The sequence below is a fragment of the Balearica regulorum genome, chromosome 1, assembly GCF_011004875.1.
Source record: "Balearica regulorum gibbericeps isolate bBalReg1 chromosome 1, bBalReg1.pri, whole genome shotgun sequence".
Classification (NCBI taxonomy): Eukaryota; Metazoa; Chordata; class Aves; order Gruiformes; family Gruidae; genus Balearica; species Balearica regulorum.
Genome location: NC_046184.1, coordinates 195,420,749 through 195,448,014, shown reverse-complemented (window position 1 = coordinate 195,448,014; position 27,266 = coordinate 195,420,749). Strand labels below are relative to the sequence as shown.

The 27,266-nt window shown below is 43.0% G+C and overlaps 1 protein-coding gene across 8 annotated transcripts in view; it reads left to right on the top strand.

Annotated features, from left to right (window-relative positions):
- The window catches only part of MTUS2 (microtubule associated scaffold protein 2), a 327,334-nt gene that overhangs the window by 222,599 nt on the left and 77,469 nt on the right, over positions 1–27,266 (top strand). For all 8 annotated transcript variants that reach the window (XM_075742076.1, XM_075742078.1, XM_075742073.1 and 5 more), the window contains one exon: positions 18,494–18,655. In XM_075742076.1, coding sequence (XP_075598191.1) covers positions 18,494–18,655 — 162 coding nt within the window. The remainder of the gene's footprint in view (positions 1–18,493; positions 18,656–27,266) is intronic.

Below are 27,266 nucleotides of genomic sequence, written 5' to 3'. Positions count from 1 at the left end.
TTAGCGTATCGGAGGTCATGTGTATGTCAAGCATCTGCTTTTTGTAATGTGAAAAACATCCTGTCTGTAGTGTAAATGCCCCCCCCCCCCCCCCCCCCCCCGGGAGCCCATTAGCAACTTCACTTTTAGGGAAACAGCATGTGGTTTGGGAAATACGGGTCAGGAAATGGGGATTTCGTAGCTTGGGTTCTAGATGGATTACTCAAAAGAAATGCAGCTTTCACTGTTACTCTGCCAGTGTCTCAGGTCTCAAATTCCAGCTGAAAAACTACTCTGGCAGCTCCCACATTAACTTTCTTAATACCCTTCTGCCAAAATAACACTGGAATAAGCTTGGGATTGCTTATTAGAGGAATAAGTACACGGAGCAGTACTGCAACCAGACCCAGTACTCCTGTTTTGTGTCATATATTTCTTTTTCAATCTTCTATGCAAATAATTTTAATTTTCAAAATTTCCCATTGTCTTATGTGTGTATGCTTTATATATATATGTGTGCGTGTATATATATGTAATGGAATTTGTTTTTCTACCACTTTTGGTGTGAGTATAATTTGCTAGATGTTTTACTCTGAAAGTTCATAATAGACCCCTAGTAGCATTTTATAAATATTTTAAAGTGCAATTTATACCCTTCATATTTACACCCATGAATTACTCATTATTTAGTACATCTTTCCTCCTGTAGGCAAACAGCAGTGGTTGCCACACTGTTTTAAAATGAAAGCTGTCAAGATAAGGGAGGGTTTCATTAATGAATGACCGCTGTGATATTGCACTGCAGGCACTAGCAGCTTGGTTGGAGGTGGCTTTTAACAAAGATTTCTCACATTTACCAGAACTGCATGGGCGCAAATGAAAGCAGATAAACCTCACCTCATCTGCAGATAAAGTTTTTTTTTCATAACAGTATCTAATATTTACCTAATACTTTTCATCCCGAGCAATTTACAATTAATTAATCTTCATAGATGTCTTGCTAAAGAGAGCATTGACAAAATGATGGAGAAGCTAGACTGATTGCCCAGGATTTGCCTCTAACACAGACAAAGTACTGTCTTACTAATCATCACATACTTAATTCCATTTTTCAGTGTGAAGAAAAATCCTGATAGCAAATAACCCGTAGTCTGAATCTCTGCAGAGGATACCTTGGAAAGGTAACTGCAGGACACTGACTGTGGGATCGTACTGCAGGCTCTCTGCGCCCTTTGTAAGGAAAGAAAATGAATAGAGGGTACCAGCTGAAACACGTAGCGTCTTCAGTTATGTCAAATTTGTGATCTGCTGCCACTTAGGTCACAAAGAAAAGATGATCAAGGTGACAAAAGATGAGGAGAGCTGTGGGTTCACCTTATTTTTTGGCCAATAGTTGTAGTTCACTCTTTCAGCAAGCCCTTGTTGTGAGCCTGCATCCTTCCCTCATTTCCAGGCAGGGTGGGAGATGTGGGGTGTAGGGCTGGGACAGGCTGGACCATTCTTCCTTGAAAGCTGTTGGGAGAATTCAGGTAGTGAACAGCAACTCTTTCTCTCCCCCTTTTCTCCACCAGCATGTAAAACAGTTGTGCTCACTTCTGTGACTCTCTACTGACTACCAAAATTACAACAGGTAAAATAAAAGGTGCCTGTATTATGTCTAGGTCCTGGTGAAATCAGGTTTTATACATACATTTTCTAATTTTGATGAAGAAAGGAGTCATATCCTTTCTGCAAAGGGCCTCAGCAATATCTTCCACTCTGTCCTGCATCCATGGGACTTAGGAAGTTTGGAGGGAGACACAGCCAGGCTTGGTGCATATTCTTGTCTCCCTGATCCTAAGGAGTTTACAAAGAAAATACAGTGTTTTAACCAACACTGACCTTTCTGCAGCAGGAAACCTGCTCTGTCTCCTGTAAGAGCCTCCTTTGCCTTCAGTATCATTGCTCCAAAGCTGTGCTGCTACCCACATGTTTAAATGTCAGTGATTAGGACTCAAATGGCCTGAGATCTTCATGTATGTTTAACTGAGAGAAGGAGGAGCTTTTTAAGCACTCCTCAGAGCAAACGCACCTTTAACCTGCATCTTCTCACAGTAGAGTAATGTGATATCGGTGTTCACTCACTTTCAAAAAACCCCAGGATATTTCTTTAAACGAAAGATCTCGGAGATGTTCTCAGGCTACATTTCTGTGCTGAAGAAGGAAAAAAACCAACACAAACGAGTAGAAGTTTCTTTTACAGTAATAGCAGCTGAGATTTTCACATAATCACCTGCCTTCAGGGCCCAGAAATGTAAAAGAAACACCAAGGGTGTGTGGTGTTCCTGTCAGACTGTGCCACCATGGAGGAGAAGGAAACTCTGCAGAGCCAGCAAAGCAATGTGGGAGAGTCTCCAAGGTAGATCTGCCACTTACACTCTCCTGAGGCCTCTGCCATTCGTTAGCAGTGCTAAGAGCTGTCCAACTCCTCATCAAGAGCACAAGGGCTTTGGAGACCTTTTCCTGCAACTGAAGTACTACGGAAATCACTTGAATTACAATTTTCCAGTAGACAAGGCTCTGGTTTAATATTTCTGCACTTGTACAATACATGCACAGTAAATTAAATGTACTTGCAATACAAAAGGACATTGTGTTGGTATAAAACACTACAAATCATACTTCTGGCTGTACTTTATGCCTCCTGAAAATAGTTTGATTCCCTCACACTCACCTCCCCATCCCACTCCTCACATACACATACCCTTTCTTGATCCTGTTAATAACTTCAGGTAGCTTAAAAAAAATTACTGGGATTTTAAATTGTACAAGATGAGAAGGTCTCCTACTTCAATAACCCATGTACTAAATGTATGATTAAAAAGCTTTCATTTAAGTAGTCCTTTCTGGGTCTTAACTACAGGACAATTCATACGAAGGTGAAATTAATGGGATATTTCTGGTTAATCCTGAAGTTCAGTTTTCACATGACAGAGATGGGCAAGTGAGTTTATCTTCAAAGGTCCTCATTAAGAAAAAGAGCAATGCCAAGGGTACAAGTAATTACACCTCTTTGTAACATCAGAACCTTGCTTTTTAAAAGCAATGGATTCAGAAACATGATCTTATAAATTGAGACTTTTTGCAAAACAAGGTAACCTCCTCCCGCCCCAACTTTAGCTCAAAATCCAACCAAGTACCCAAAACCTTAAAAGACCTTGGCCTGGAAACACTAATTGGTCTCAGGGAGTCCTCGTGGATTTGGCTGTGACAGAACATATAGAGAGTCACAATTCACAACCATCATTTAAGTTCTACTTTCTATTTCATTGCCTAATTTGCAATTACCTAAATCCTTTACATCCTGGCCACGGGCTCTGCAGGCAAGGAACCTCAGCAACTCTGCTGTGTGTTGCTGAAACCAAGCAAAACCAAAGTAGGACTTCCCACTTGTTTTTACATAGCATTGTTTGGGCGCTTTATGGCTAACTAAGTATTGTTCATGGCAAAGTTTCAACACTTTTGGTATTCAGATTTGTGAAAAGCCTGGTAGTCGCTTTTAAACAGCCAGCTCCAAGGGACATTGTGTGTCCTCTTGATGGAGCTGGAACGGCCTTGCAGAAACATGGGGCCAGTCCAACCAAACAGATGTCCCAGCCAGCCCAGGTGCAAGACAGCCCAATCTACACAGCCATGATCTCCTCTTGCGAAGCTTGTCCCTTCAGAGAGGATGCTGTGTTACCCCCTGCTCATGGGGCTGTTAGCAGATATTGTAAGCAGAGGCTGTTGGAAAGGATGTGGAAGGGAGATCTGCCCTTGGCTCAGTTACAGACCCTCAGGGGTGTCCAGGTGGTAGGTGGTCACCCTTCCCCTCTGCTGCTGTGTAGACACATAGCTATTGTGTGGCAGGGGCAAACACATAGCAGCAAAATGTGTCTTTTGAACTACTGAATATTTTTCCTGGACACCTACAATGGATCAAGCTGCATACTATCTGTAGGACATGTGCAGCCTTCAAGCCATACACAGCTCATACAATTTTGTTTGCACATAAAGACTAGGTGGGACAGGCATCTTCCACTGGCATCATTGGAAGGCCTTGCTTGAGGGCAGTTTGGTGTATCCAATGAAATACCTTTTCATTGTGCTGCTTTACAGTGGTTTTCTGAGGGCATTTGGGAAAGGATGATGATATACATCCTAATTTCATTACAAACCATGAGCCTGCTCTCCTACTAGATCTGAAGTTTTGAAAAATAAAACATTATTTCCTAAATAAGAGATCTTCTAATTTGTGTGAATGGTCCTTGGTTGTCTGCACCTGACAATGTCCTAACAATTTAACTCACTGTCGTGACTAAAGCACCATCCAAGTTATTTTCAGAGATGCCTTTTAAGTATTGTTCTGACATAAAAGAGTAATGATGCTCCACTTAGGAGTGTTGACAGGGAGTGGATTTGCTGGCTTGAAAAAGAAGAATCGTAAAATCGCTGGAACTGAATGCTTGTTGGAATAGACCAAAGGGGTCTTTTATGTACAAGCCTGGGTTTTTAGAATGTCATTTCCTTTATCAAGTTTACCTGTCATTTTAGTAACAGTGTTAGTGTCCAATCCTAAAAAAGTTTTTACCTGTATATCACACTATTATATCTTGTCAAAATGGATGTCGTGGTCATGGGTCCAGCCTGGCAGCAACTTGCCCACTGATGCAGACGACCAGGAATGGATTAATGACCTTTTTATAACTTGTGTAATTTCAATCCAAGCAACCAGTCCTAGTCCAGGAAACTGTGATATTATTGCCAGTGCCCCTGAATGTATTCATTAGCTTCTTGAAGTAAGAATTCTACCCACAAATTGCCTCTGGCACCTTAAAATATTCTCAGTTCAGCAGCCTTTGATTTAAGAGTAACTGTAAGATCCGTGTAAAAGTAGTAGATACCATAATGTAACATGCTGACATGGCATATCATGGTTCCTGCCCACAAAAGCCACTTGCTCGGAGAAGACCCCCTGATGCCAGAGCATGTGGCAAGAGCGCTGGGGCACTGTGGTCAGATGAGGAATTTCACGCCTGGCTGCCCAGGCTGTATTTGCTCCCTGAAGTGTAGATTTCCATTTTCTGAGTACTAGTATCTTTCACCACAAGAAATATATGTCTAGACCATAAATGGTATTATAATACCATCATTTATATTACAACTGCCTGAGCAAGGAGTGGTGTATAGTCCTTATTTTAAGCCTGCCATTAGAATTGAATGAATTGGAGACTAGATGCGATTATCTAACACCCTGTCCAATCACATCTTGAAAAACCTCTTCTCCAGGGAGAAAAGGCCTAACTCTGTCAATCTTTCCTCATAGGGCAGGTTCTCCAGTCCTTTGATCATCTTCATGGCCCTCCTGTGGACCATCTCCAGTCTGTCCATGTCTTGAATTGCGGGCACCAGAACTGGAGACAGTACTGCATAGCTCACCTCTATACACTCAAACTTCTCTTTTACATAAAGTGCAACTCCACTTCTTCCCTTCCTATCTTTCCGAAAGAGTTTGTAGCCATCCATTGTGGTCTTCTAATGATGTGAATTTTCCCACCAAGTTTCTGTGATTCTTATGACTTCATAACTCTCAGACTGGGCACAGAGTTCCAGTTTCTCCCATTTGTTGCCCAGACTACGTGTGTGCTTGTCTTTGGAAAGGGTTGAGGAGCATTCCTCACTACTCTGGTAGATGTGCTCATCCACTTTGTTGCTTATGGATACAGGTGTTGCAGCTGTGGACCCTACCCCCCAACATCATTTGTTTAAAGAATGATTCACAAAGTCAGCCAATCTGCTACTGAAGTTTCTCCTGCCTCTTCTAGATAGGTGGATTCCATCTCTCCCCAACAGGCTGTACTCGCCGAAGAACGCCCTGTGATCACAGAAACCAAAGCCCTGGCCATGATACCAGCCACAAAGCCAGGTCTTGATCTGTACAATGCATCAACTTCTGCCTGCACCCCTATCCCTGACTGGCAACATAGAGGAGAAGATCACTTGGGCTCCTGTCCCTTTCACTTGGGCCTCCCAGGGCTCTAAAGCCCAGGTTTTGCTTAACTGTGTCATTGGTGCCTACATGGAAAAGAAGTAGGGGATAGTAGTCTGCTGTGGAAATCACTTCTGCATGCTCCAGTTGTTAAATAGTCTTACATTTTATTACTTATCAGTATCATTTATTAGCACTTGAATACTGCTACTACCAGTCAGCTAAATTCAAATAGGAAGGGGAAAAAGGATCAAATTAACAGTGTTTAATACTTTATCAAGTAGGAAAGTTAAATAATTTGTTTTATAAAGGCGCTGTCAGTTTTTAAGAGCCTACCTCCTCTATTTAATCTCTGTGGGTTTCAACAGAATTTTGATTTTATATACTTTTAAGAGCTTTCATTTTTGTGATATAAATGCGATTAAACATCTGTTCCCTGCAAAATATTATGGACAAACTGGTTTAGATTATTTCCATTCATAGAACTATAATCATAGCTAAAACACCTTGTAAAACTTATTTAACTGGGTCACTGGGTCACAGCATTTAGTATTGCTAGTTGTAAAATTAGTTTATTGTAAAATAATTGAATTTTGCTCAAAATAGTCTACTAAAGGCACTGTTTTTAGTAAATGTGAGATGAGGAAAACTTTTAACAGGTCACATATTGAAAATTTATGCTTATTCTCCATGGGTAATGCCATTTATAATAGACACCTGTTTTGCTTGTGGGTTTCTCTCTCTAGGTGTTTTTGAGTTGCAGTTTTACTTCCAGAGTCCTCATAACTGACCATATTTATTAAAACAAAACTTAGTTTGATCAAACTGGTTAAGATGTTTTGTGAGGAAAAGATCATTTAATCAGCAGAATTCTAGAAGTCAAGCTTATTTTTAGAGCCTTAAAAGACAGTATACGCTATGCATGTAGAAAAATAAAGCTTTCCACTTAAACATGTTTCCTGACTGTTGAAATTCTGGACTACACAGCAATTTTTATCAGATTTTTATTTTGCTGTAGTTTTTTTTCTGTATAACATTTAAAATAGCCACAAAACACAAATCTAGACAGGAGCCAGCACAGAGCAGCCCAATGCATTACTAACTTTGTGCATTACTTACAAAGGAGTTCCTGAAAGTTAACTGGGAAAAGCAGGTTCTCATATGCTATACAGAAATAAATATGTGACATTTCTCAAAAGGTCCATACCACCAGTAGGAAAATTTCCAGTAGGACAATTCAAACAGATCAAAAAAGTTGGAAACCTCTAATGGTCCTGCGACTCTCATTTGCACTTATCCTCATCATAGGAGATATGCCAGGGGAGAAGGGGCAGGAATATGTGCCCACTGTGGAAATTCTTGGTGTTCTAGACATGAGGAGTGGTCAATGCTGTGTTTTACACATAATTTTCTAAAAAATCCAGGAGTGACTCTGTGAGAATTAGGCAGTTTCTTGGACATGAGTGACAAGGGCACCCCCACCTCTTTCTTTGCACGCTGGTGCACAGTGGCTCAACTCCAGCAGGACAGATAGCTGTACCTCCTGGGTCTGACGTCCTCCAGGGGTGTGGGAGGAGGCTCACATGATGGTCCAGTCAGCCCAAGCTATTCCATAAAAGACGGACAAAATTTTTTCTTCAACAGTGTGTTGTCCAAGAGGATGAACATGATCTGAGCACAGTGAATGGCTACTCTGAACAGCTTAGATGCTTCCCTGCCTGTCTCCAAAGCACAGTGCAGCTTTGGTGCCTGGCACCACCTTTCTCCTCCAATCAAAGCACTGCTCAGCACTCATGGGAGGTCCTACTCAGTTGCTTGCATCCTTCATACTCTGTAATGGAGATATCTGTTGGTTTGAAAGTCCTTCAGGGCTGAGGTGGCGATTAAGGATAAGTAGCGTGAATCGAATTTGAATGTGAAATGAAATAGGAGTTAAGTTCCTAAGCAGCTTTGAGGATCTGTGCCTGAGCTCATAAAATGCAATTAATTAGTGACTAACTGGAGACTCTCTAGGGCTCTTCCATCCTTGAGGTTTCAGTATGACATCTCCCCTCCTTAGCCCATATTGCATGCTCTGAAGTCATCGTTATGCCAAGGAGGGAGGCAGATGCATTTACTAGCTCTTTTATCTAACATAATTCCACGTAAACTGTAGCGCACACATGTTACTGTGGCTTGTCAGGGACGAGCAGGACTGAATGCTTCCAGACCTTAAGCACTGACAATTGTTAGGGCACAGCTTAACCTTTCCTACTCTGGTGAGCTGTGGCATCCTGTATAGATTGCTAAAGCTGATGGAAGTTCATTAACACCACTGGAATGTCATTAACACTTTTACCAAGGTTTATATCCCTTTAAGTGTCCAAATACGGCACTCCAAGCCAGTGCTCAAGCAAACTAGAAGCACCAATTTGAGGAAAGAGGCATTTGTTGATGATATAATGCTGTAAGTGTCAACAGATGTCATTCCTTATAATAAGGCATCTGGCTCTAATTTGGCACTTCTTACCATCAGGAGGAACTTCTTACAGAGCAGATGTCACTTTTAATCCTATCTTTCATGGGTGCCTGTGCCCTGTTAAAACTGGCATGCCAGTTCAGAAGTAGGCATGGTGCCATTAGAGCAGATGGTCATGAGCACAAGTCATGTTACAAAACTGGTGTTTCTAGAAATGTGGATGCTGGGACTGAAGTATTACCCAGTAACATCAAAATCTTCCTACCCAGGAAAATTCCCCCCTAAGTAGGTTGATACATGCTGTTAATGCATTAGTGCTAGTAGAAAAGGGATGATATCTGTATCTTCTTTCTGGTAGTTCTAACTTTTGGGCAACCACTGGTAATCCCAGGGGCCATTCTGACAGCTGAGGACATTGGAACATGGATGTGTCCCTGGCAAAAATGCTGTCAATGCTTTGTGTTACTTTGACAGCTCTACAGTGCCTGGGAATTATTATGGTGTGGAGGACTACCCTGCTGGGCAACAGGGGGGAGAAGTGGCCATTGGACCTGTATTCACCTCTGTAAGACAGTGTATGACTCTCTGCCAGACAAATACCTGAAGAAAAATCATGCTCCTGATTTACTACATGTGCTTTTTGCTTAGTATAGTATGTTTTCCCTAAAGCACTCATCCTAAGTCAAACTTGGCTTGCATTGAAGACAACACTTCAGTTGCCCTCACTGTTATCAAACACAGTACTTCTTACAAATTTAACCTTCAATAACAGCTCATTGCAGTAAATTTACTGAACATGAGATTTAAAAAAAAATCTGTTGCTTGGATATAGCTACTTATTTTGTCTCCCAAAATGAACCTGCTCAGAGGAATTTAAATGTTTAACTGACATGTGTGGCGGGTTGACCCTGGCTGAGGGCCAGGTGCCCACCAGAGCCGCTCTATCACTCCCCCTCCTTCACTAGACAGGGGAGAAAAGGTATAACAAAAAGCTTGCGGGTTGAGATAAGGACAGGGAGAGATCACTCACCAGTTATCATCATATGCAAACCAGACTGAACTTAGAGAAAAATTCATCTAATTTATTACCAAGCAAAACAGTGTACAGCAATGGGAAATAAAACCAAATCTTAAAACACCTGCCACCACCCCTCCCTTCTTCCTGGGGTTAACTTCACTCCTGGCTTCAAACTCCTCCTCCCACAGTAGCACAGTGGGACGGGGAATGGGGGTTGTGGTCAGTTCATCACACGTTGTCTCTGCTGCTCCTTCCTCCTCAGGGGGAGGACTCCTCACACTCTGCCCCTGCTCCAGCCTGGGGTCCCTCCCACGGGAGACAGTCCTCCACCAACTTCTCCAACGTGAGTCCTTCCCACGGGCTACAGTCCTTCACAAACTGCTCCAGCGTGGGTCTCTTCCATGGGGTGCAGACCTTCAGGAACAGACTGCTCCAGCGTGGGTCCCCCACGGGGTCACAAGTCCTGCCACCAAACCTGCTCCAATGTGGGCTTCTCTCTCCATGGGGCCACAGGTCCTGCCAGGAGCTTGTTCCAGCGTGGGCTTCCCACGGGGTCACAGCCTCCTTCAGGTGTCTCCACCTGCTCCGGCATGGGGTCCTCCAGGGGCTGCAGGTGGAATCTCTGCTCCAGCCCTGGAGCACCTCCTCCCCCTCCTTCTGCACTGACCTTGGTGTCTGCAGAGTTTCTCACATCTTCTCACTCCTCTCTCTGGCTGTACAAGCTCCCTCTAACTTGTTTTTTTCCCTTCTCTAAATACGTTATCATAGAGGTGCCGATGGGCTCAGCCTTGGCCAGCGGCGGGTCCGTCTTGGAGCCAGCTGGCATTGGCTCTATCAGACACAGGGGAAGCTTCTCACAGAAGCCACCCACCAAAACCTTGCCACGCAAACCCAATACATATGTAATATGTTCTTCTTAACTTGCATCAGCAAGTAGAGCTTCCAAAAGCATTGTCAGTACTTGCCTGCCTTCAAGTGTACCTCAGGTGTTAAGAACTAGCCCTTCCTACAACTCATTGATAGGCTTCAGTAATTATACAATAAGATCAGGTTACTCTGATCCGATCTGTTAGAAATCTTAATCTGTATGTCTAGGAGAAGCTTACAGCAGATACGTTTCTCACTTCTCAGTTAGAGAAGCAATATATCCTTGGTAGGTAGTCCTACTGCCTCAGGTCCTCAGGGTACTGCACGACACACTTCAGCAGAGTATTCGTGACGTGGGATGTTTCTTGTCACTGTGATCAGAGTTGAACACTGAATGAGGAAAGTTTTCAGGGAAGATTTGGTCATGAATGACTTTTGACAGTTCAGCTCCAAGTTGTACCAAGAGATGGCCCTTTCAGAAGGCACCTACGCAGTGATGTCTCAGGTCCATTTGAAAGTGTCTGAACAGTCCAGGTGTATTTGGCAAGATTCCAATAAACTTATGTTATCCTTTCTGACAAACATTATGATTGATCAGCAAAATACTATGCTGTCTTCACTCTGTACCCTGTGGGGCTTTAATTAGCCAGCTGTACAAACGAGCTCAGCTAGCCAAGCAGCTGTACAATCTGCCAGTGGTAGGCAAAGCTACCACCACCATACAGTGAAATTTTATTACACAATGAAACGCTCATCTTGCCTGGTAGAGTTGTAAGATTGCACAAGAGCCCAAATAAAATGCATTACGTGATCCAAAGTGTGGCACAGTCAGCAAGTTGTCTGCAACTCCCACTAACACACAGAGAAATTTTACTTTGTGGTGAAATTTTCACCTTGCCCAATGAGGCTCGTAACACTTCAGCAGGGAGCAGCACATAAGTCCACTCAAGTAAGAAATCCATTTAGCTGGATCCTAAAGCATGTATTTTAATTGGTGAGATGAAATGAATAAGTTAGTATTGATACAAGGAGGTGCATCAGCAGAAGGCTGTATTTCTACCATCTATTATTTATGAAGGACACTGAAGATAGGTCTGTGTCACAAAAATTAATCTAGATTTCAAAACCTCTGAGTCATCACAAACAGTACAATATGTAAAGGAAGGAGCTTCAGTTCACTTGGTGAGGCAAAACATCTCCACTTCTCTTGAATCCGCTTTGTTGCAGGTGAGGCTAAGCTGAACGACCTCCTTTGCCACGGGCTGGGAGCACACACAGCCCAGCTCGGTGGATGCTGCTTGGCTGCAAGTCCAGCCGTGCTGGTGAACAGGGGAGAGCCTGGGAGCCAGGCTAAGCCCAGTCTCCTCATCCCTCGCACTGTTCTCCACACTGTGGCTGTGATTTGGTCTGCTCTAACTCTCTCAAGAAAAGCTGCTACAGTTAGCCTGAGCAGTGTCAGGATGATCCAGCCTACCCCACTTGGCCTGCCTTATTTAGCAGCATAGATACAGCCTGACAGAACACGTCTCGGCTAAAGGTCATGCCTGCAAGGGCATCCTGCAGTGAGTAGGTTTGCCAGTGCTGCCCTGGCAGTGCAACTGCCATTTGAGTTAGGAAAGCATGCCTGAAGGGTGATGCTTCCCTCTGCCCTGCCAGAAACACCACCTCTGTGTTTTGCATACCTGGATCAGCTGGAAGTGCAGGATCCAGCCTCTGGCTGCAGGAACCATCACCAGCAGCTGGAGGTGGAGGAACCTGCCAGCGCACCTGCACAGAGGTGCTTTTGCAGCTCTTCCAGTGATGGTTGGCTTTGCAGGCTTCCCACCCTTCAGGTGCCCCAACAGCTATCTGCATGGTCCGATCTGAGGGGCCAAGACCATCCAACAGCAGATGTTATGGGAGAAAGGTGCTTGGCTTTAGGACTGGAGGGCAAGGGGAGAAGGATGGACGTGCAGCAGTCTCTTCCAGATGTAAGTGGTAGTGTACAAGAGCCATGAAGTAATCACATAGCTGTCATAAATCACCAATTCTGGTACCAAATTCCCTCCCTGGTTATAAACAGGCTGTTTCAGAGGTAGTTGTCTGCAGCGCAGGGACCTAAAGCCATCTGAAGCTCAGAGAGCTGGCTCCCGTGCTGACAGGTGCTACAGATTTGACTCCTTATTTTGGTGGCAGTTACTAAGCTGAAAATTCAAAATTCAGGTTTTAGTCTTGAATGCTAAAATCAGCTTTTCTAAAGGCACATGGGAATGCACAAACTTCCTCTAAAATAAATGTTAAGGAGGATTGTTGCTCAAACACCTTCGTCTGAGGTAAAAAAAATGCAATGGGAAAAAATACTTAGAGGTAAGTAAGCTAGGTTTAAGCACTGTGTGAACATCAGTCCTTATGCCTATTCCTGTTCTGGACAGAAAAGAAACCTGTCACCAGCTTGTCCCTCCTGATCTATTGCACATTTGGCCTTGTGTATCAGGAAATACCAGGCACTGGCACTCCGCAAAGCCAAAAGACAAATTAGGCGGCTAGTAATCTCATCTACTATCATATAACATCGTAATAGCATGGTGACTCCTCAGGACTAACAATCACACCGCACCACTTGGTCAATAGCATTGTTTCAGCTTGAGCTACGGAGCTGTACATTCAATTGTGTCTCTTGATAATTACACTGTGAAATGTTACTTTGAAATATACAGTGTTAAACTTTAAAAGAGTAGCCCTTAAACTAGTGAAATAAAAAGCTCAGCTGACAGGCTGCATATCTTGTTATCAATCTATAAAAATTACTTACCACTTTACAGGTAAAAATCAGAAATAAAGAGTGGACATTAATTAAGGATGGACAAATGCTCCCATTTAGTGAAAATTGTGTCTTGAGAGTTTTTGTTTTAAACATCACCTGATTATTCACAGTAGTTTAAGTATTTTCCTTATCAGATCATTACCCACGGCAGTGATTTTTTCATTTTGTGCTTGTATTTGTGCTTGAGAACTGGGACACAGAAGTGCAGCCTAGTAAAACCCATACATTCTAATGTTTTGCAGATGAAAAAAGTCATTCCAGCTTCATTCATCATCAGGTTTTCCTGCTCGCTTTCTCAGTCTGTCTCTGCTATTCCCTTGCTGTGTGAGTTTGGAGAGCAGCTCAACTCCTTCCTTATTTGTAAAGCTCATTGAGTTCTGGGTCCGGAAAGTGCTTTAGAAATGCTAAGTGGTCTCGCTGCTGCAACAACTAGACATACCTTTGTTGTCATTAAACTTGGCGTCAAGTAGTGTCTAAGGATCTTTAAGATGGAAAGAGCTTGCTATTACTTTGGGTAAATGTTTGTGCTTCAGTGAACATTCATGATGCCAGCACGTTCCCAGTGTCTCAGGTGTGATTACAGCTCCAAGCCTGCTGCCAGCACAGCAAATGCTTGACCTGCCGTGAAGAGCTGGAAACTCACTCCGTTTCGATAGGCTTCATGTAACAGCCCACAAGACAGAGAGCTGCAGAAGCAGCTGCACTTGTGCTTTAATACTCTTTTGGGGTCTGTTTCTCAGCAAAACAGAGACCCGTAGGCATTTGTCAGACCCAAGCTCTCTAACACAAGGAGACGTTATTGCCCTCGAGTGCGGGCAGGGACAGCTGTGGCTGTGGGGCTCCAGAACGCAGCCGTTCCTATTGCTGTCTCCTCTCAGAGGAAGACCTGTCCATACAACATGACTTAATTTCTTGTCAAACACAGAATTCCCACACACACGTGCTCCTGCTAGTTTTGCAGTTCTATGTAATATCATACCATATTTCCATGCCTCTGTAAATTTTGTAAATAATTCCAGAAAAGGAACACTTACAGGAGACACAAATGCCTAGTGACATATACAAGAAAGCTTTCCTCTTCTGAGGGCAAGGAGCCCCAGAAGTGAGCTGCTGCAGGCCAGGGTGACATGATGAAGGGGATGGTGGCAGATATGGAAAGAGGGTGGCTCAAGCCATCTGGGAGCCAGAGGGATTTTGGTCATGGTTTTCTTTGAACACACAGCCTACAATATGTTTCCAGCCCTGACTTCTGCATGTCTTCTCTGGCATCACAGTGTAGGGGATGAGTGGGTGCAGATGGGACTCTCCAAAGTACTTGCAAGTCTTCAAACACCTTTTCTTCTTCCCCATATTTTTTTAGAAGCAGAAGAGTAGGATTCCTTGGAGCTCATATTGAGGAGATGATAAAAGTGAGGCTAAAGGCCTTTAGCTCCAGCGGATCATTAATAATCTGTTAAATACTCTACTGCAAAGTCAGCAGTGTTGCTCCTTGTAGAGCACAGACTCTGCAAAAATACAGGGCGTTTTATGTAGGAGCACCCAAATGACTTGCCAGGTGCTTCAAAGGCAAGCAAGGAGTCTCCTCTGGTTCAGATAAAATGCAAAAGTAGAAGAGTAGGAGGGAAGAGGTACAATACAACAGAGGATGTGATCACCTGGAAACTGTTCACCCACTGCACATCTGGTGTTTCTGTACAGGCTTTTACTGAAAAATAAGAACTGGTATTCTGGGAGGGCAGATGCTACTGACTCACCCGCTGCAGGTAATAGTGGAAGGCATTATCTCATGATAGACTGAGAAGTATCATCTGATGAATAATCTTTCTGATTTTCCTTCAAGAGGTAAATTCCTCCAAGTAAATTAAAACCTTTATTTTCCTCTTAGATCATGAGGAATATGCATTTTTCTGGATCTTAAATTTCATTTCTTCTTTGAATGCTATTTGAAAAGAAAAGTGGAATCCAGCACCATGTGTAGCAGGGTGCAGCTCACCTTGCCATGCTCCTGGGGCAGCTGTCCTAGTGATATCTATGGAAGTAGCAAGCATTTGGTTTTTTGGGGCATATTATACATACGTGTGTCTTTCCAAGCTCCATCTCTGAGTGAACAGTAAAGTAGAAGACATTGTCTCTTATGTTGAATATTGACCTTATCTCAGCAAATCCTGGATATACTGATATTGCTGTTGTGGTGAGTTGACCCTGGCTGAGTGCCAGACTCCCACCCAGCTTCTCTCTCACTACCTCTCCTCAACAGGACGTGGAAGAAAATAACATGAAAAAGCTCATGTGCAGAGATAAAGACAGGGAGATCACTTACCAATTACTGTCACAGGCAAAACAGACTTGACTTGGGGAAAATTATTTAATGTATTTCCAATTAAAATGAATGGTTAGAAACAAAGACAAAAAAACTAAAACAGCTTTGCCCCACTCCTTTTTCCCATGCTCAACTTCACTTCTTCCTTCCCAACTCGTCTACCTCCATCATCCCACCTCCCCACCGAGCAGCGCAGGGCGGATGGGGAATGGGGGTTGCGGTCAGTCCATAATAGTTCCTCTCTGTCACTTCTTCCTCCTCACACTTTTCCCCTGCTCCAGCGTGGGTCTTTACCATGGGCTGCAGTCCCTCAGGATAAACTTGCTCCTGCATGGGCTCCTCTCCAGGGGTGACAGCTCCTGCCAGGAGCCTGCTCCTGCAAGGACTCTCCACAGGCTGCAGCTTCTTTCTGGGCATGTCCACCTGCTACAGCGTGGGGTCCTCGACAGGCTGCAGTGTGGATATCTGCTCCAGTGTGGTCCTCTCCACAAGATGCAGGGAAATACCTACTTCAACATGGTCTTCTCCAGGGGCTGTGGGGAACGCCTCCTCCTCGTCCCTCTTCTCTGACCCTGGTGCTCGCAGGGCTGGTCTCCCAGTATTTTCCTCACTCCTCATGCAGGGCAGCCTTTTTCCCAGAGGTGCCTCCAGCTGGTGAATGGTCCCAGCTGTGACCAGAGGTGGGTCCCTAGGAGCCTGCTGGAGCTGGCTGAAGCTGACTGTGTCTGGCACGGGGCAGCCCCAGCCTCTCCTCACCCCCCCCTGCAGCCCCCCAACAGCTTCCCACAGACACCCAGTGCCACAGAGATGCAGCTTGTCTCCCTGAGTCCATTTCTTATTAAAAGATCAAAAGCTGAATATTTTTTTTCATCGCTTTTTTTCTCCTGAAGAGGCTTGTCCAGCCACACGGGGTGCACGGCCGGCTGTCTCCAGGCACTGGGCATTTCTGATTCAGGACACATGATAGGTCCATGTTTATCAGCTTTCCCATCCACTCATTTCTGTAATCAGCAGACCTCTTATGCTGTGTTTTAGACAGTAGAAATGTTTGTAGCTGTCGGCACTTCATCTTCAATACCTAGAAAAGCTTTTTAACTTTTTTTTTTTAATAAGAGGTTATGTAACTCCCCTGGACACTTCATTCTTCAATGCGGGAATTGCTTCCTTTCAGCCAGATTTGTGAGTTGAAAAATTCTCCATATAATACATTTCACAATAGAGGATAAAGGGTTTCAATTAAGGAACACTTGAATGGCATTTCTCTGCAAATAATGGGAATAATTTCCTCTTCAAGGTTAGTGTTTCTACAAGTGAAACTTTTAAGCAAATAGCTGATGAAAGAAAAATTTCTGCAAGCGGTGCTGCCCAAACAGACTGGGTGAGCACATATCCAACACCACATCAGGAGTAACTTCAGGAGCATGATGCAAATGGACTGAGGTGGGCACACGTGTTGTAATATCCCCCTGGCACCTGGTAGAGATGACCTCATGCACAGCTGCAGAGGAGACGGGGCCAGGCTGGGCCCGACGTTCTGCTGATGTGACTTTACTGAAGTCAGCGGTGTTTTGTCAGCAGGTAATTCAGCACATAATCTTAAATGCTTGTTACACGGGTGAAAAATCCGTGTCATTTGGATATAAAACAGCGACCTGATGTGCTGAGGGGTTGTTATGTGCACAGCAGTGTAAAGATGACAAATGCTTCAGGTTTTCCTGTTCCTGTGTAGAGTACAGTACACTGTTTCATTTGAATTTTTAATGTGGCTTATTATTTGAACAAAGGTCAAATATGTCTGTAGAAGTCCATGTATACTGCAGATACGTGCTTTAAATTGACCTAAATGCAAGCAGCCTTAGAGACACAGCAAAACTTAAAGCTGTTTTGTCAGAGCCAAAAGGTATATTCTCCCTTTATCAGAAAAGAGGATTTTCTTTTCCAAACTGCACTTTTTTTCTGGTGGATTTTCAGTAAGAAAGGAAAAAAAAACCCCTCTCCTTTACTTGTACACATTTAAGAAGTCTACATCTTAAAAATACTGGAAACTTGGACATGCCAATTATTAAAATAATGTTATCATTTTCTGCAGGCAGTACCTAAATAGTATTGTATTGTACCTTTTTAAAATAATGAAACTAAAAAGTTATAGCCCTTTTCTGAAGTCCTATGTCTTTCTTGCCACTATCTCCCTCATTTTTTCAAATAAAATGTTCATCCTTCTGCAAAAGTCTAGATGTGCTGTAATCTTTTGCTCCTCTTAGGCTTTCTGCTCAATAGATAAAGAAGACACTCCAACTTTACCTTTTTCAAATGTTAAGACAAGATTGATTTCCTTATATCTACAAGGTGCCTAGGATGTTCTTATTCCCTAGATGGCAAATGCAGGAGGAAACCAAACCCATTAGAGGTTTTGAAAGAGGTCAATATAAACCAGAAACCTTGGCAACCTAAGATTCATTATAAGAATATGACTAAAGTGGATGTGAGAGTTAAGGCAGAATATTTTTTGTTTGTTTGTTTTTCATCTTATTATTCAAATTCCTGAGTGTGGTCTGAGGGACTGTTTGTGGGAAATCCTTCCTGGGTAGGACAATTCGGTGCCTTGCACCCCTGAGCCCTGCTATTCCTCCTTACTCTGACAACCAGCTACTCCCAAGTGTTAGGGTGAGTGCGTAGGGTGGCTCCTGTAGCAGCTACAAAGCCAAAAAAGAACTCATCCACCCAAATATTTAGAAATTTCTTGGTTTCTTTATGAGCCTTGTGGGCGGATACCTTTATGAAGCTAGCCCAAAAGCAGGTGTTAAGTTCCTGTTGGAGTCAGACTCCAACAGCTGCCAAGACTTAGTGTTTAAGCAAATTGCTGTGAACTCCTTATTTCTACATAACCATTTGTATTGGAAAAAGTCCATGTAACTTAGCCCAAGTTGCAATGAGAATATGTCTTTGTAGATTATAACTGCTGATACAAGCTCAGTCTGTATGCCACAGTCCACATACATTTTTTATGAACTTATAATTAGAGCAATTTTGGTCTCCTGCAGGTTCCAGCTTTGGAAATGAAGAGCAAACCACTCCTAAGGCATCTACACCTTCTAAAGATGTCCCCAAGGGGAGCAGCAAGAGCACAACACAGGTATCGAGCAGTGCAGTGGCTCCACGCAGAAGCTTACTTCCAGCACCAAAAACTGCCACAGCACCTGCTGGTAAGTGTTTCAAACTTGAAACACCACCTGCATTAGGCCAAGAAATGCAGAAATCTTACTATGATGCTATTTTACTGCTTACTCAATTAATTTTCATGCCATTCTTGGGCACATTGCCAATGTGCTGATTTGGACTCTATTTGCTGTAATCTCTTTGAAACACAGTGAGTAACATGGATATAATCTCATTTTGTGAACTGTGTCTGGAGTTGAAGGCATTTAGTGCTCCTAACTACACATGCCAGAGATATAGTGTATATATTATTGGTACTCACCAAACAGCTTTTTGAAAAAATTTCATTACTTCAGAGACCAAAGCATTCCTTTGAGCAGATAATTCATTGCTAGCTGTGCTTGCAAGGATGAGAATACTGCCTTCTAAGTTTAAGCAATTTGTGGTGTTTTCACTCAGAGATGAAGAAGGAGACAAGTAAATAAAGAAAAAAACCCCAACCCTAGTCTTGTTTCCAAATTGTTTCCTTACTTAAGCCCTCCTTCAGCTTGATCTAGCTATGTCTCAAATCAGCCAGCAATAATACATAGCATCTCGCACAGGAAAATGCCGAATGCATTTTTTTGTTGTTGAAAAACATGTGCATCTCTCCACCATCTCCTGCTCACACTTGTTTCATGTTGCCTCTTCCCCAGCCTGGGACTTGGACATGGTGTATGAACTCCAGGTTCCCCGTGGCAAGGATGTGGGGGCGTATCTTCTTGAGTAGGACTCGCCACTTTTGAGAGAGTAAGGAGCAGTTCATGCTGCCTGCCCTTGAGGGCTGCTAACAGTGGCCCATCTGTCTGCCCACTCAGTGGGGAGAGATGAGAGTACCCATGTTGGTGAACATCTATCACACACTCAGCACTGGCAATGTGGAAACTCCAGTTTGGATGTAATGGATGAGGTAGGGCTGACTTGCAAGTAAGGTCAATATGATTATTCGTCATAATTATAAAATAAGTTTAAAAGCATGGATGTCGACACCCTCTCTCCTGGTTACAGATGACATCTCCTTACCCCAGGTGGCTTCAAGCACTTTCCTATTCACTAGTGGGCAATGTTCTCCTACTCTGTTCCAGCTCCTGTTTGTTCCATTGCCTTTCTGTCTAATGTGGTCCCAGGACTTACCTTTCTGCACTGCCATGGCCCCTGGATGTCCATCGGCCAAGGTGTCATAGTCCCCTGAGGACCATCATGAAGGGCATGGAAGTTCCTAAGGGCCCAAGAGATACTGCTGTAACCACAGCAAGCTCTTGCACACTACAGTATCTACGTGCCTCCATGTTCATTCTTGCTTCCTCATGCCCCAGAACATCCTCCAAGCCCCTCAAGGGAAAGGAACATTAGTGATCATTCAAAAACAACAGTCATTTTTGAAGTCGTAATTGGACGAACTTACTGGTGAGAAGCCTGTGACTGAACTAGTCATTGAACTTTTACATGTCACTAATGAGGTCAATATTGCATCTTCTAATGTGGAGGGAAAGGAAGAATACAGTTTCAAGATTTATATTCCTGGAAAGCACTTTGTAGATCACTAAGAAAATGGGGTGCATGAGGTGTAACGTAGTATTTTAGTGAGTGAAACATACTCCACTGTGTATGACAGTACTGAAATATGAATTTATTTTTCTTAAACAGTACCTGGATTTGTTCCACAGATGTTCTGACACAAAGTTACTCTCCAAAGTCGGCATGTATTTCAGAGAGCTTTTATATTACTACTAGTAAGCTGGAACCTTGGAGCTGGGAGAATATCAACATGCCTGAATCTTTCTTTACTCCTGCAGTTTTCATGGCTCTACATATTTTCTCATAGAAACAACTCCTAGTTTTCACTGCCTTATTGTTTTCCCATTTCTATTGTCCCATCTCTCCTAAGATTCTCCTTTAGTTTTGATTTTTAATTTTTAAATGCTTTTCTAGTTCTATCCCTAAAATATTATAGCTTCATATCTGCTTAGAGACAACATTATGCAGAAAGACAAATCAGACATTTTCCACTCAGTATTTTCCTTTAGAGAGACAGTTTGGATAGGCCACTTCATGGTCTCAAGCAAAGGGTTCTGTATGTCTGTACAGAATAGTAAGGATTAAAACAAAAGAGAAAGTTTCAATAAAAGCACGTAAATTCCATCAAGTTCAGATCAGATCTAACAGTTTAGATTCCAAAATAAAGAATTTTGCACAAGTCACCAGCTTTATCCAGTCTGGCTCTTATTCACAGAGTGTTTCTTCTCTCTGTAAGTCCCCCTGGGTTTGATAACGCACACTGCAAATGAAGCTGGGAAGGAAAAATCAGTACAAAATATCAGACAAAGACTTCATGCATTATTAGTTCTGGTCACTCATTTTCAAGACAGATTAACCTGGTGCGGTGGGTTGACCTTGGCTGGAGGCCAGGAGTCCCTCAAAGCCACTCTATCACTCCCCTTCTCAGTAGGACAGGAGGAGAAAAATATAACAAAGGCTCCTGGTTCGAGATACAAACAAGGAGAGACCACTCACCAATTACAGTCATGGCAAAACAGACTTGACTTGGGGAAATTAATTTACTTTATTGCCAATCAAATCAGAGTAGGATATTAAGCAATAAGACCAAATCTTAAAACACCTTCTCTCCACCCCTCCCTTCTTCTCAGGCTAAACTTCACTCCTGACTTCTCTATGTCCTCCCTCTGAGTGGCATAGGGGGACGGGAAATGGGGGTCATGGTCAGTTCATCACACGTTGTCTCTGCTGCTCCTTCCTCCTCAGGGGAAGGACTCCTCACACTCTTCCCCTGCTCCAGCGTGGGGTCCCTCCCACGGGAGACAGTCTTCCACCAAGTTCTCCAACATGGGTCCTTCCCAAGGGGTCACAAGTCCAGCCAGCAAACCTGCCCCAGCCTGGGCTCCTCTCTCCGTGGGGCCACAGGTCCTGCCAGGAGCCTGCTCCAGCACGGGCTTCCCATGGAGTCACAGCCTCCTTCAGGCATCCACTTGCTTTGGGGTGGAGTCCTCCAAGGGCTGCAGGTGGATATCTGCTCCACCGTCAACCTCCATGGGCTGCAGAGGGACAGCCTGTCTCACTACAGTCTTCTCCATGGGCTGCAGAAGAATTTCTGCTCCAGCGCCTGGTATCTGCAGAGTTGTTCCTCTCACATCTTCTCACTCCTCTCTCCCAGCTGCTGCTACACAGTAGTTTTTTCCCTTTTTAAATACATTACCCCAGAGGCACTACCACCATCACTGATGGGCTTGGCCTTGGCCAGTGTCGGGTCTGTCTTGGACCCAGCTGGCATTGGCTCTATCAGACATGGGGGAATCTTCTAGCATCTTCTCACAGAAGCCACCCCTGTAGCCCTCCTGCTACCAAAACCTTGCCATGCAAACACAATACACCTGGTTAACTTAACAGTTGCAGAGAAAGACTTATTGCTATAATCAGTGGCTTAATGAATCTGGCAGGGAAGATGAAGCTGAAACCGTTCACCTTATGTAGTCCAGATAAGTGAAATTCAAGGCAGGAGGATGTGGTCTTTTGTCCAACACAGTCAGGAGCCACTGTCTCTTACTGCCAGAAAACAGTGAAATGGCATGAAACTGAAGGAGGGTCGATTTAGATTAGATGTTAGGAAGAAATTCTTTACTATGAGGGTGGTGAGACACTGGAACAGGTTGCCCAGAGAAGCTGTGGATGCTCCCTCCCTGGAAGTGTTCAAGGCCAGGTTGGACGGGGCTTTGGGCAACGTGGTCTACTGGAGAGTGTCCTTGCCCATGGCAGGGGGGTTGGAACTGGATGATCTTTAAGGTCCCTTCCAACCCAAACCATTCTGTGATTCTATGATTCTATGAAAACTGTTTACTTCCCATCATCTGTACTCAATAACTGGGAAACAGACCAATCTATGAACAAAGATATGGATAAAAGGTGGTACAATTTTTTTGTTTCCTTTTTAAATTTTCCTACTTTTTTTTTCCTTTTGAGCTTCCTTTCCTCTCTTCTTGCCCCTAGCTAAGTTATTTCATTTCAGTCTGCAGCAGTATTTGATTAGTATCAGATTTGCCCCTGGCTATCTCCAGCAAAAGCCTTTCTTTTCCAGTTAGTGGTATGGCATTAAAGGGCTATTTCAAGATTCTGTAGAGGAGCTCTTCTGGCCTCCGGGCTTCTTTTGTCACAAGCAAGAAGACCTGGGTCTTTTACTACATGTGCAGCCTCACACAAGTGAGTCCTTGCCAGGGAGGTTTCAGTATTGGGGCACTGCAATGAGCTGGAACTGTGATGTTTGATATGCAATCATGCTAATGTGGACATGCAAAATCTAGCATAGGCAGGATATACTGAATGTTTCAGGCTATCACCTCTGAATTTGCACAGGTTCCAAATTTCAGACCCACATGGAAGAGCAGAAATTACAGCTTAATTGAAAACAATATTGATCAAGCAGTAGGTTTCCAGAAAAAGTGTTTGCCATCACATCAGGGCATAAACATTGAAGGTGAAAAGAATTACTGAGGCTGGCAAAAAGCTAAAGTTGACTTAATTTGGGTTTTTAATCTATGATATTATTTAATCTATGAACTGAAAGATTGATTTTTTTCTGGATTTTGCTTCCTCTGGAAACAAAGCTGAAAAATAAAAGGCCATACAGAACTTGGATCATTATGAGAAATTCTCCCAATTTTCTTCCTTCCAAATAACCTTCATTTGCTCATTGTCCTGAGGTTGCCAATAGATGTTTTCTGTGTCATCACTTAGTCTTGGTGTAGTTTCCTTCAGAGCATTTGTAATTGTCTTTGCATGACCCTCCAGTGACCATGGGTATGCCTGCTTTCATGGGAACACAGGAATGGAAACTCTGTGCCCATGCTTCAAGCTGGCCATAAGTGAACTTGTGGATTGAGAGCCATAATGAGCTGTTAATGCCATACTGTGCCTGGGTCAAACGGCCCAGTGGAGACAAAGCAGCACAGCTTCTGAACTGGATTTACTTCCCCTCAGCCTGTGTAGTGTGTGGTGTGCAGTCCTCGTGTCTGTGGGTGCATGGGTCCATATAGATGTGCCCTGTGCGGGAAGTGCGGTGTTCAGGCTTGCAACGGAGAGTAGTCAGGTTTGTTCTTCCTATTGTAAGGCCACTACTCTGACTGTGCTGTTGTTTCCTAAGTTTTGTCACAGCCTGGAAGCTGTCAATGTGCAGAAGACGAGGCAGATTTCAAGCCAGTAGCCCTCCATGGCCTCTCCACGCCAGGGATGTGATGGGGATTGCCCGTATGCTTGCTTATGCAAGCCACAGTAGCAGAGGGCCAGGCAGGATACTGCCAGAACATGTTAGATCCATCATAACTGGAAAAGTGTTGAGACCAGCCCTGAAATTACTTTTTATCACTCTGGGAGTCAAGGGCTCCAGTGGTCTGACCAGCAAGGCACCTCTGCACCAGCAAAGACTGGATGCAGCAGTGGATGGAGCCCATTGCCAACACCTCACTGAATTTATAGTCTCATCTTGATAGGGAGACTTGGTCAGATGAGAAAAACCTTTAAATTAGGGGTACCTGGCTGTGTTATGCAAACAGACACAGATCCTGAACAGTGACAGCTGGAAAGTTTAGGAAGTTGCTGTTATGGTATACAACAGACAGAAGCAAAAGAAATTACATTAGTCTGATGCTCTGGTTTAATTTTTATATGAGCCAAGGTAGCAGCAGATGTATCTGTGGTCAAGTCATGGGCTTTTTTATTAAAATGAAGTCATAGTTCCTCACAATGATCATTATCTGATGGAAGCAAAGGCTAAAATAAATCAAAGCAATGATAAAGACAAGTTTTTTTAGCAAGTCTAATCCTGCGTCTCTTGCAATAATATATGAATGCTATCTATAGATCCCAATGTGATAGGGAGCCCTATAGAATGTAAAAACTTTTGTTTAAGTATCCTTTGGACAGTTTTGCACATCTTTCAAATGATGAAGCACAAAACCATCTTTTTAAAATTGAACTCAACTAAATCAGAAGGAAGATGCTACAGATCAAATGAAGCAAGTGGAGAAAGGGTAGTGAAGTGTTTGTATTGGTTTCCGGCTTTCTGATCCCAGGCAAACAAAGGCATTTAACAAAAGCCCTTTACAATTACATCAGATACCATATTTTAAATACAGCAGAGAAAGTACATGGGTGTGCTGAAAAGGCCAGTCTCCAAAAGGATGCCCTGCAGCAGATAGCGGATATCAAGGTTGAAAGTCTACATGTACAGGCACTGTAAAAGCTGCTCTTGTAGTTGAAGTTGCAAAGTGGGAAGAACAATCACTGGCGCAGGCTACCAGTCTATGCTGGGCAAGTCTGGCATTATTGCTGGATACCACAGGGCAGGAGACTGATAACGGCAAGGGAGCAGAGAGGTAAAATCAGTGTTTCAAAAATGTTTGAAGATGTACTAAAACTTAATCCACACCCCACACACACCTTGGGTCCCTGACACTAGCATATGATAAAGATTATGGATGTCATCCTTCACCAGTACTCCAAACTGAAAGGACGAAGTGTCTTGATAACAATGGAATGAATAAATTTCTAATATTCTTCCGAAGTATCACATAATAGCAATTGCATCCACAGACAATCCGAAGAATAGAAGAGCAACTATGATATAGGAAGACAGAACAATAGAAAAGACAAATTATTTAAGATGTTCTTGAATTAATGAAACTACAGATTATCTTATATCCAGTGACCATTTTGGATGCCCTTGTACTGAAGGTAGTCTTTGTTATCAAAGGGAATGCAGTTATAAGAGATTCAGATGCAAGTTTTGAGGAGGGGGGTAGAGTACAACCTTCCCAGTATGTGTGCTTTCATTTCTATGCTGCATTAAGGAGTATTTAAGGGAAGACTCAAAGTGTCAACAATACATCTGAGAAAGTCCTAGCTGGACATGGATTTATCCTTATCATGTTTCATCATGTTCCTGGTTAGAAGCATCATTTTTTTTTTTTTTTTTAATAAATATATAAGATATCCAGCTCCAGGATGCCAGGGTAGCCTTGGAAGATAAAAAAGGTAGCTCCTCTGACAACCCCTTCATGAGAAGGACAGCCTCAGCCTTGTGGACCTGCTTGTTGTTTACCTTGTATTTGCAGCTGGATCACGAGGACAGCATCTGCAAAGGGATGATTGGTGGGGCACATATTTATCCTCCACCTCAGCCCAGTTTCTCCATAGCTGAACTGGCCGCAGCCCAGTCCCACGGTGGAGTCATGGTTGGAAAAAATAAACCACCACAGTTTCCTGTTCTTTTTTCCCCTTCAGCAGGAGACAAGACACTGCACAGAGGATGTGACCAAAGAGAGAGGGATGGTATCTGCCATGGATGGAAGTTTTTAGCTGGGAGTGAGACACATATCTTCCTACCACATACCACTCCTTGTGGATGGGGGCAAGTCCTTGTGTCCAGCAGAAAGGGCTTACAAAACAAACCAACACCATCTTCAAAGTGACCCGTATTTTCCCTTAAGAAAAAGTCAATCAATAACATGACCTTAGAGGTGAATTTTGCGTTTGAGGAAGAAGTCACCAGCCTTGTTCAGTCAAGGCTGTCCCATGAGCAGCGCTACTGAAGTCAGCCATAGAGTAAAGCTTTTGAAAAGTTGGGAAACCACAGTGATTCCTTCTATATGTTTTGCGTATTTGGAGAATGATATGATAGATATTCTATGTATAATACTCCTAGCAATCACCTAGTAGTAATTGCTATAGGGCATGATGTTGCATATGTGTTTATAAACACATACTGCAGCTGTCCAACCTCCTGTGCAAGACATTGCAGTTACTAAAGTGCTTAGAGCACTCCACTGTTACAGCTAAAATGCAGACACTACATGTATTGTATACAGCATATTTTATGAAAGTAAAAGAGGGAGAAAGTATTTCACAAAGAGAATGGCAGTCAGTTAAATATAAATAATTTTTCTGAAAGAAAAATCTGGTGATGTAAGAATTACACTTGTATTTCAGAGATGTACATAATTTTAACTATGTATGAATAGTAAATCAATTTATGAAGGAGCATATCTGCCTATATTTATGAGTGGAAAATAAGCAACAAAAATCACAGAAAAGCTTTCGTGTGCTAGATGTTACCTGAGAAGACCACCTGTGCTGTAAATTCTCATTAAAAAAAAAAAAAAAAAAAAAGATGACTGCTCAAGAGAGATTATACTCCCGATATTTCACTGAAAGTGCTTGTCAAATAAATTGAACTACAGGGTATAAAACATATTTAATTAATGAAAATGGACTCCTATAGCTGCTGCTGTGCAGTGATTCAGATGATCAAAAAAATTCTGGCATGGGACAATAGCAGTGGAAGATCACTGTCATGCTAATTGTTTTGAAGACGTGAACTGATTGATTTTTGACAAGTCTATGAAAAGAGTACACTTAATTAGGTTTCAGTGTGTTGCACAGCCCTTGTTTGTGTGTTAGTAGACCCCTTTCATATTTACATGCCTGTCAACATATAGCAAGTGAAAAACAAGCATAGCTGACTAAGAAAAGTGAGACAGGTCCTTTAATTTCACTTAAACATATTAACTGCTTTGAGAAATACAGTGGTAACTTAATTAGGGAACTTTGCAG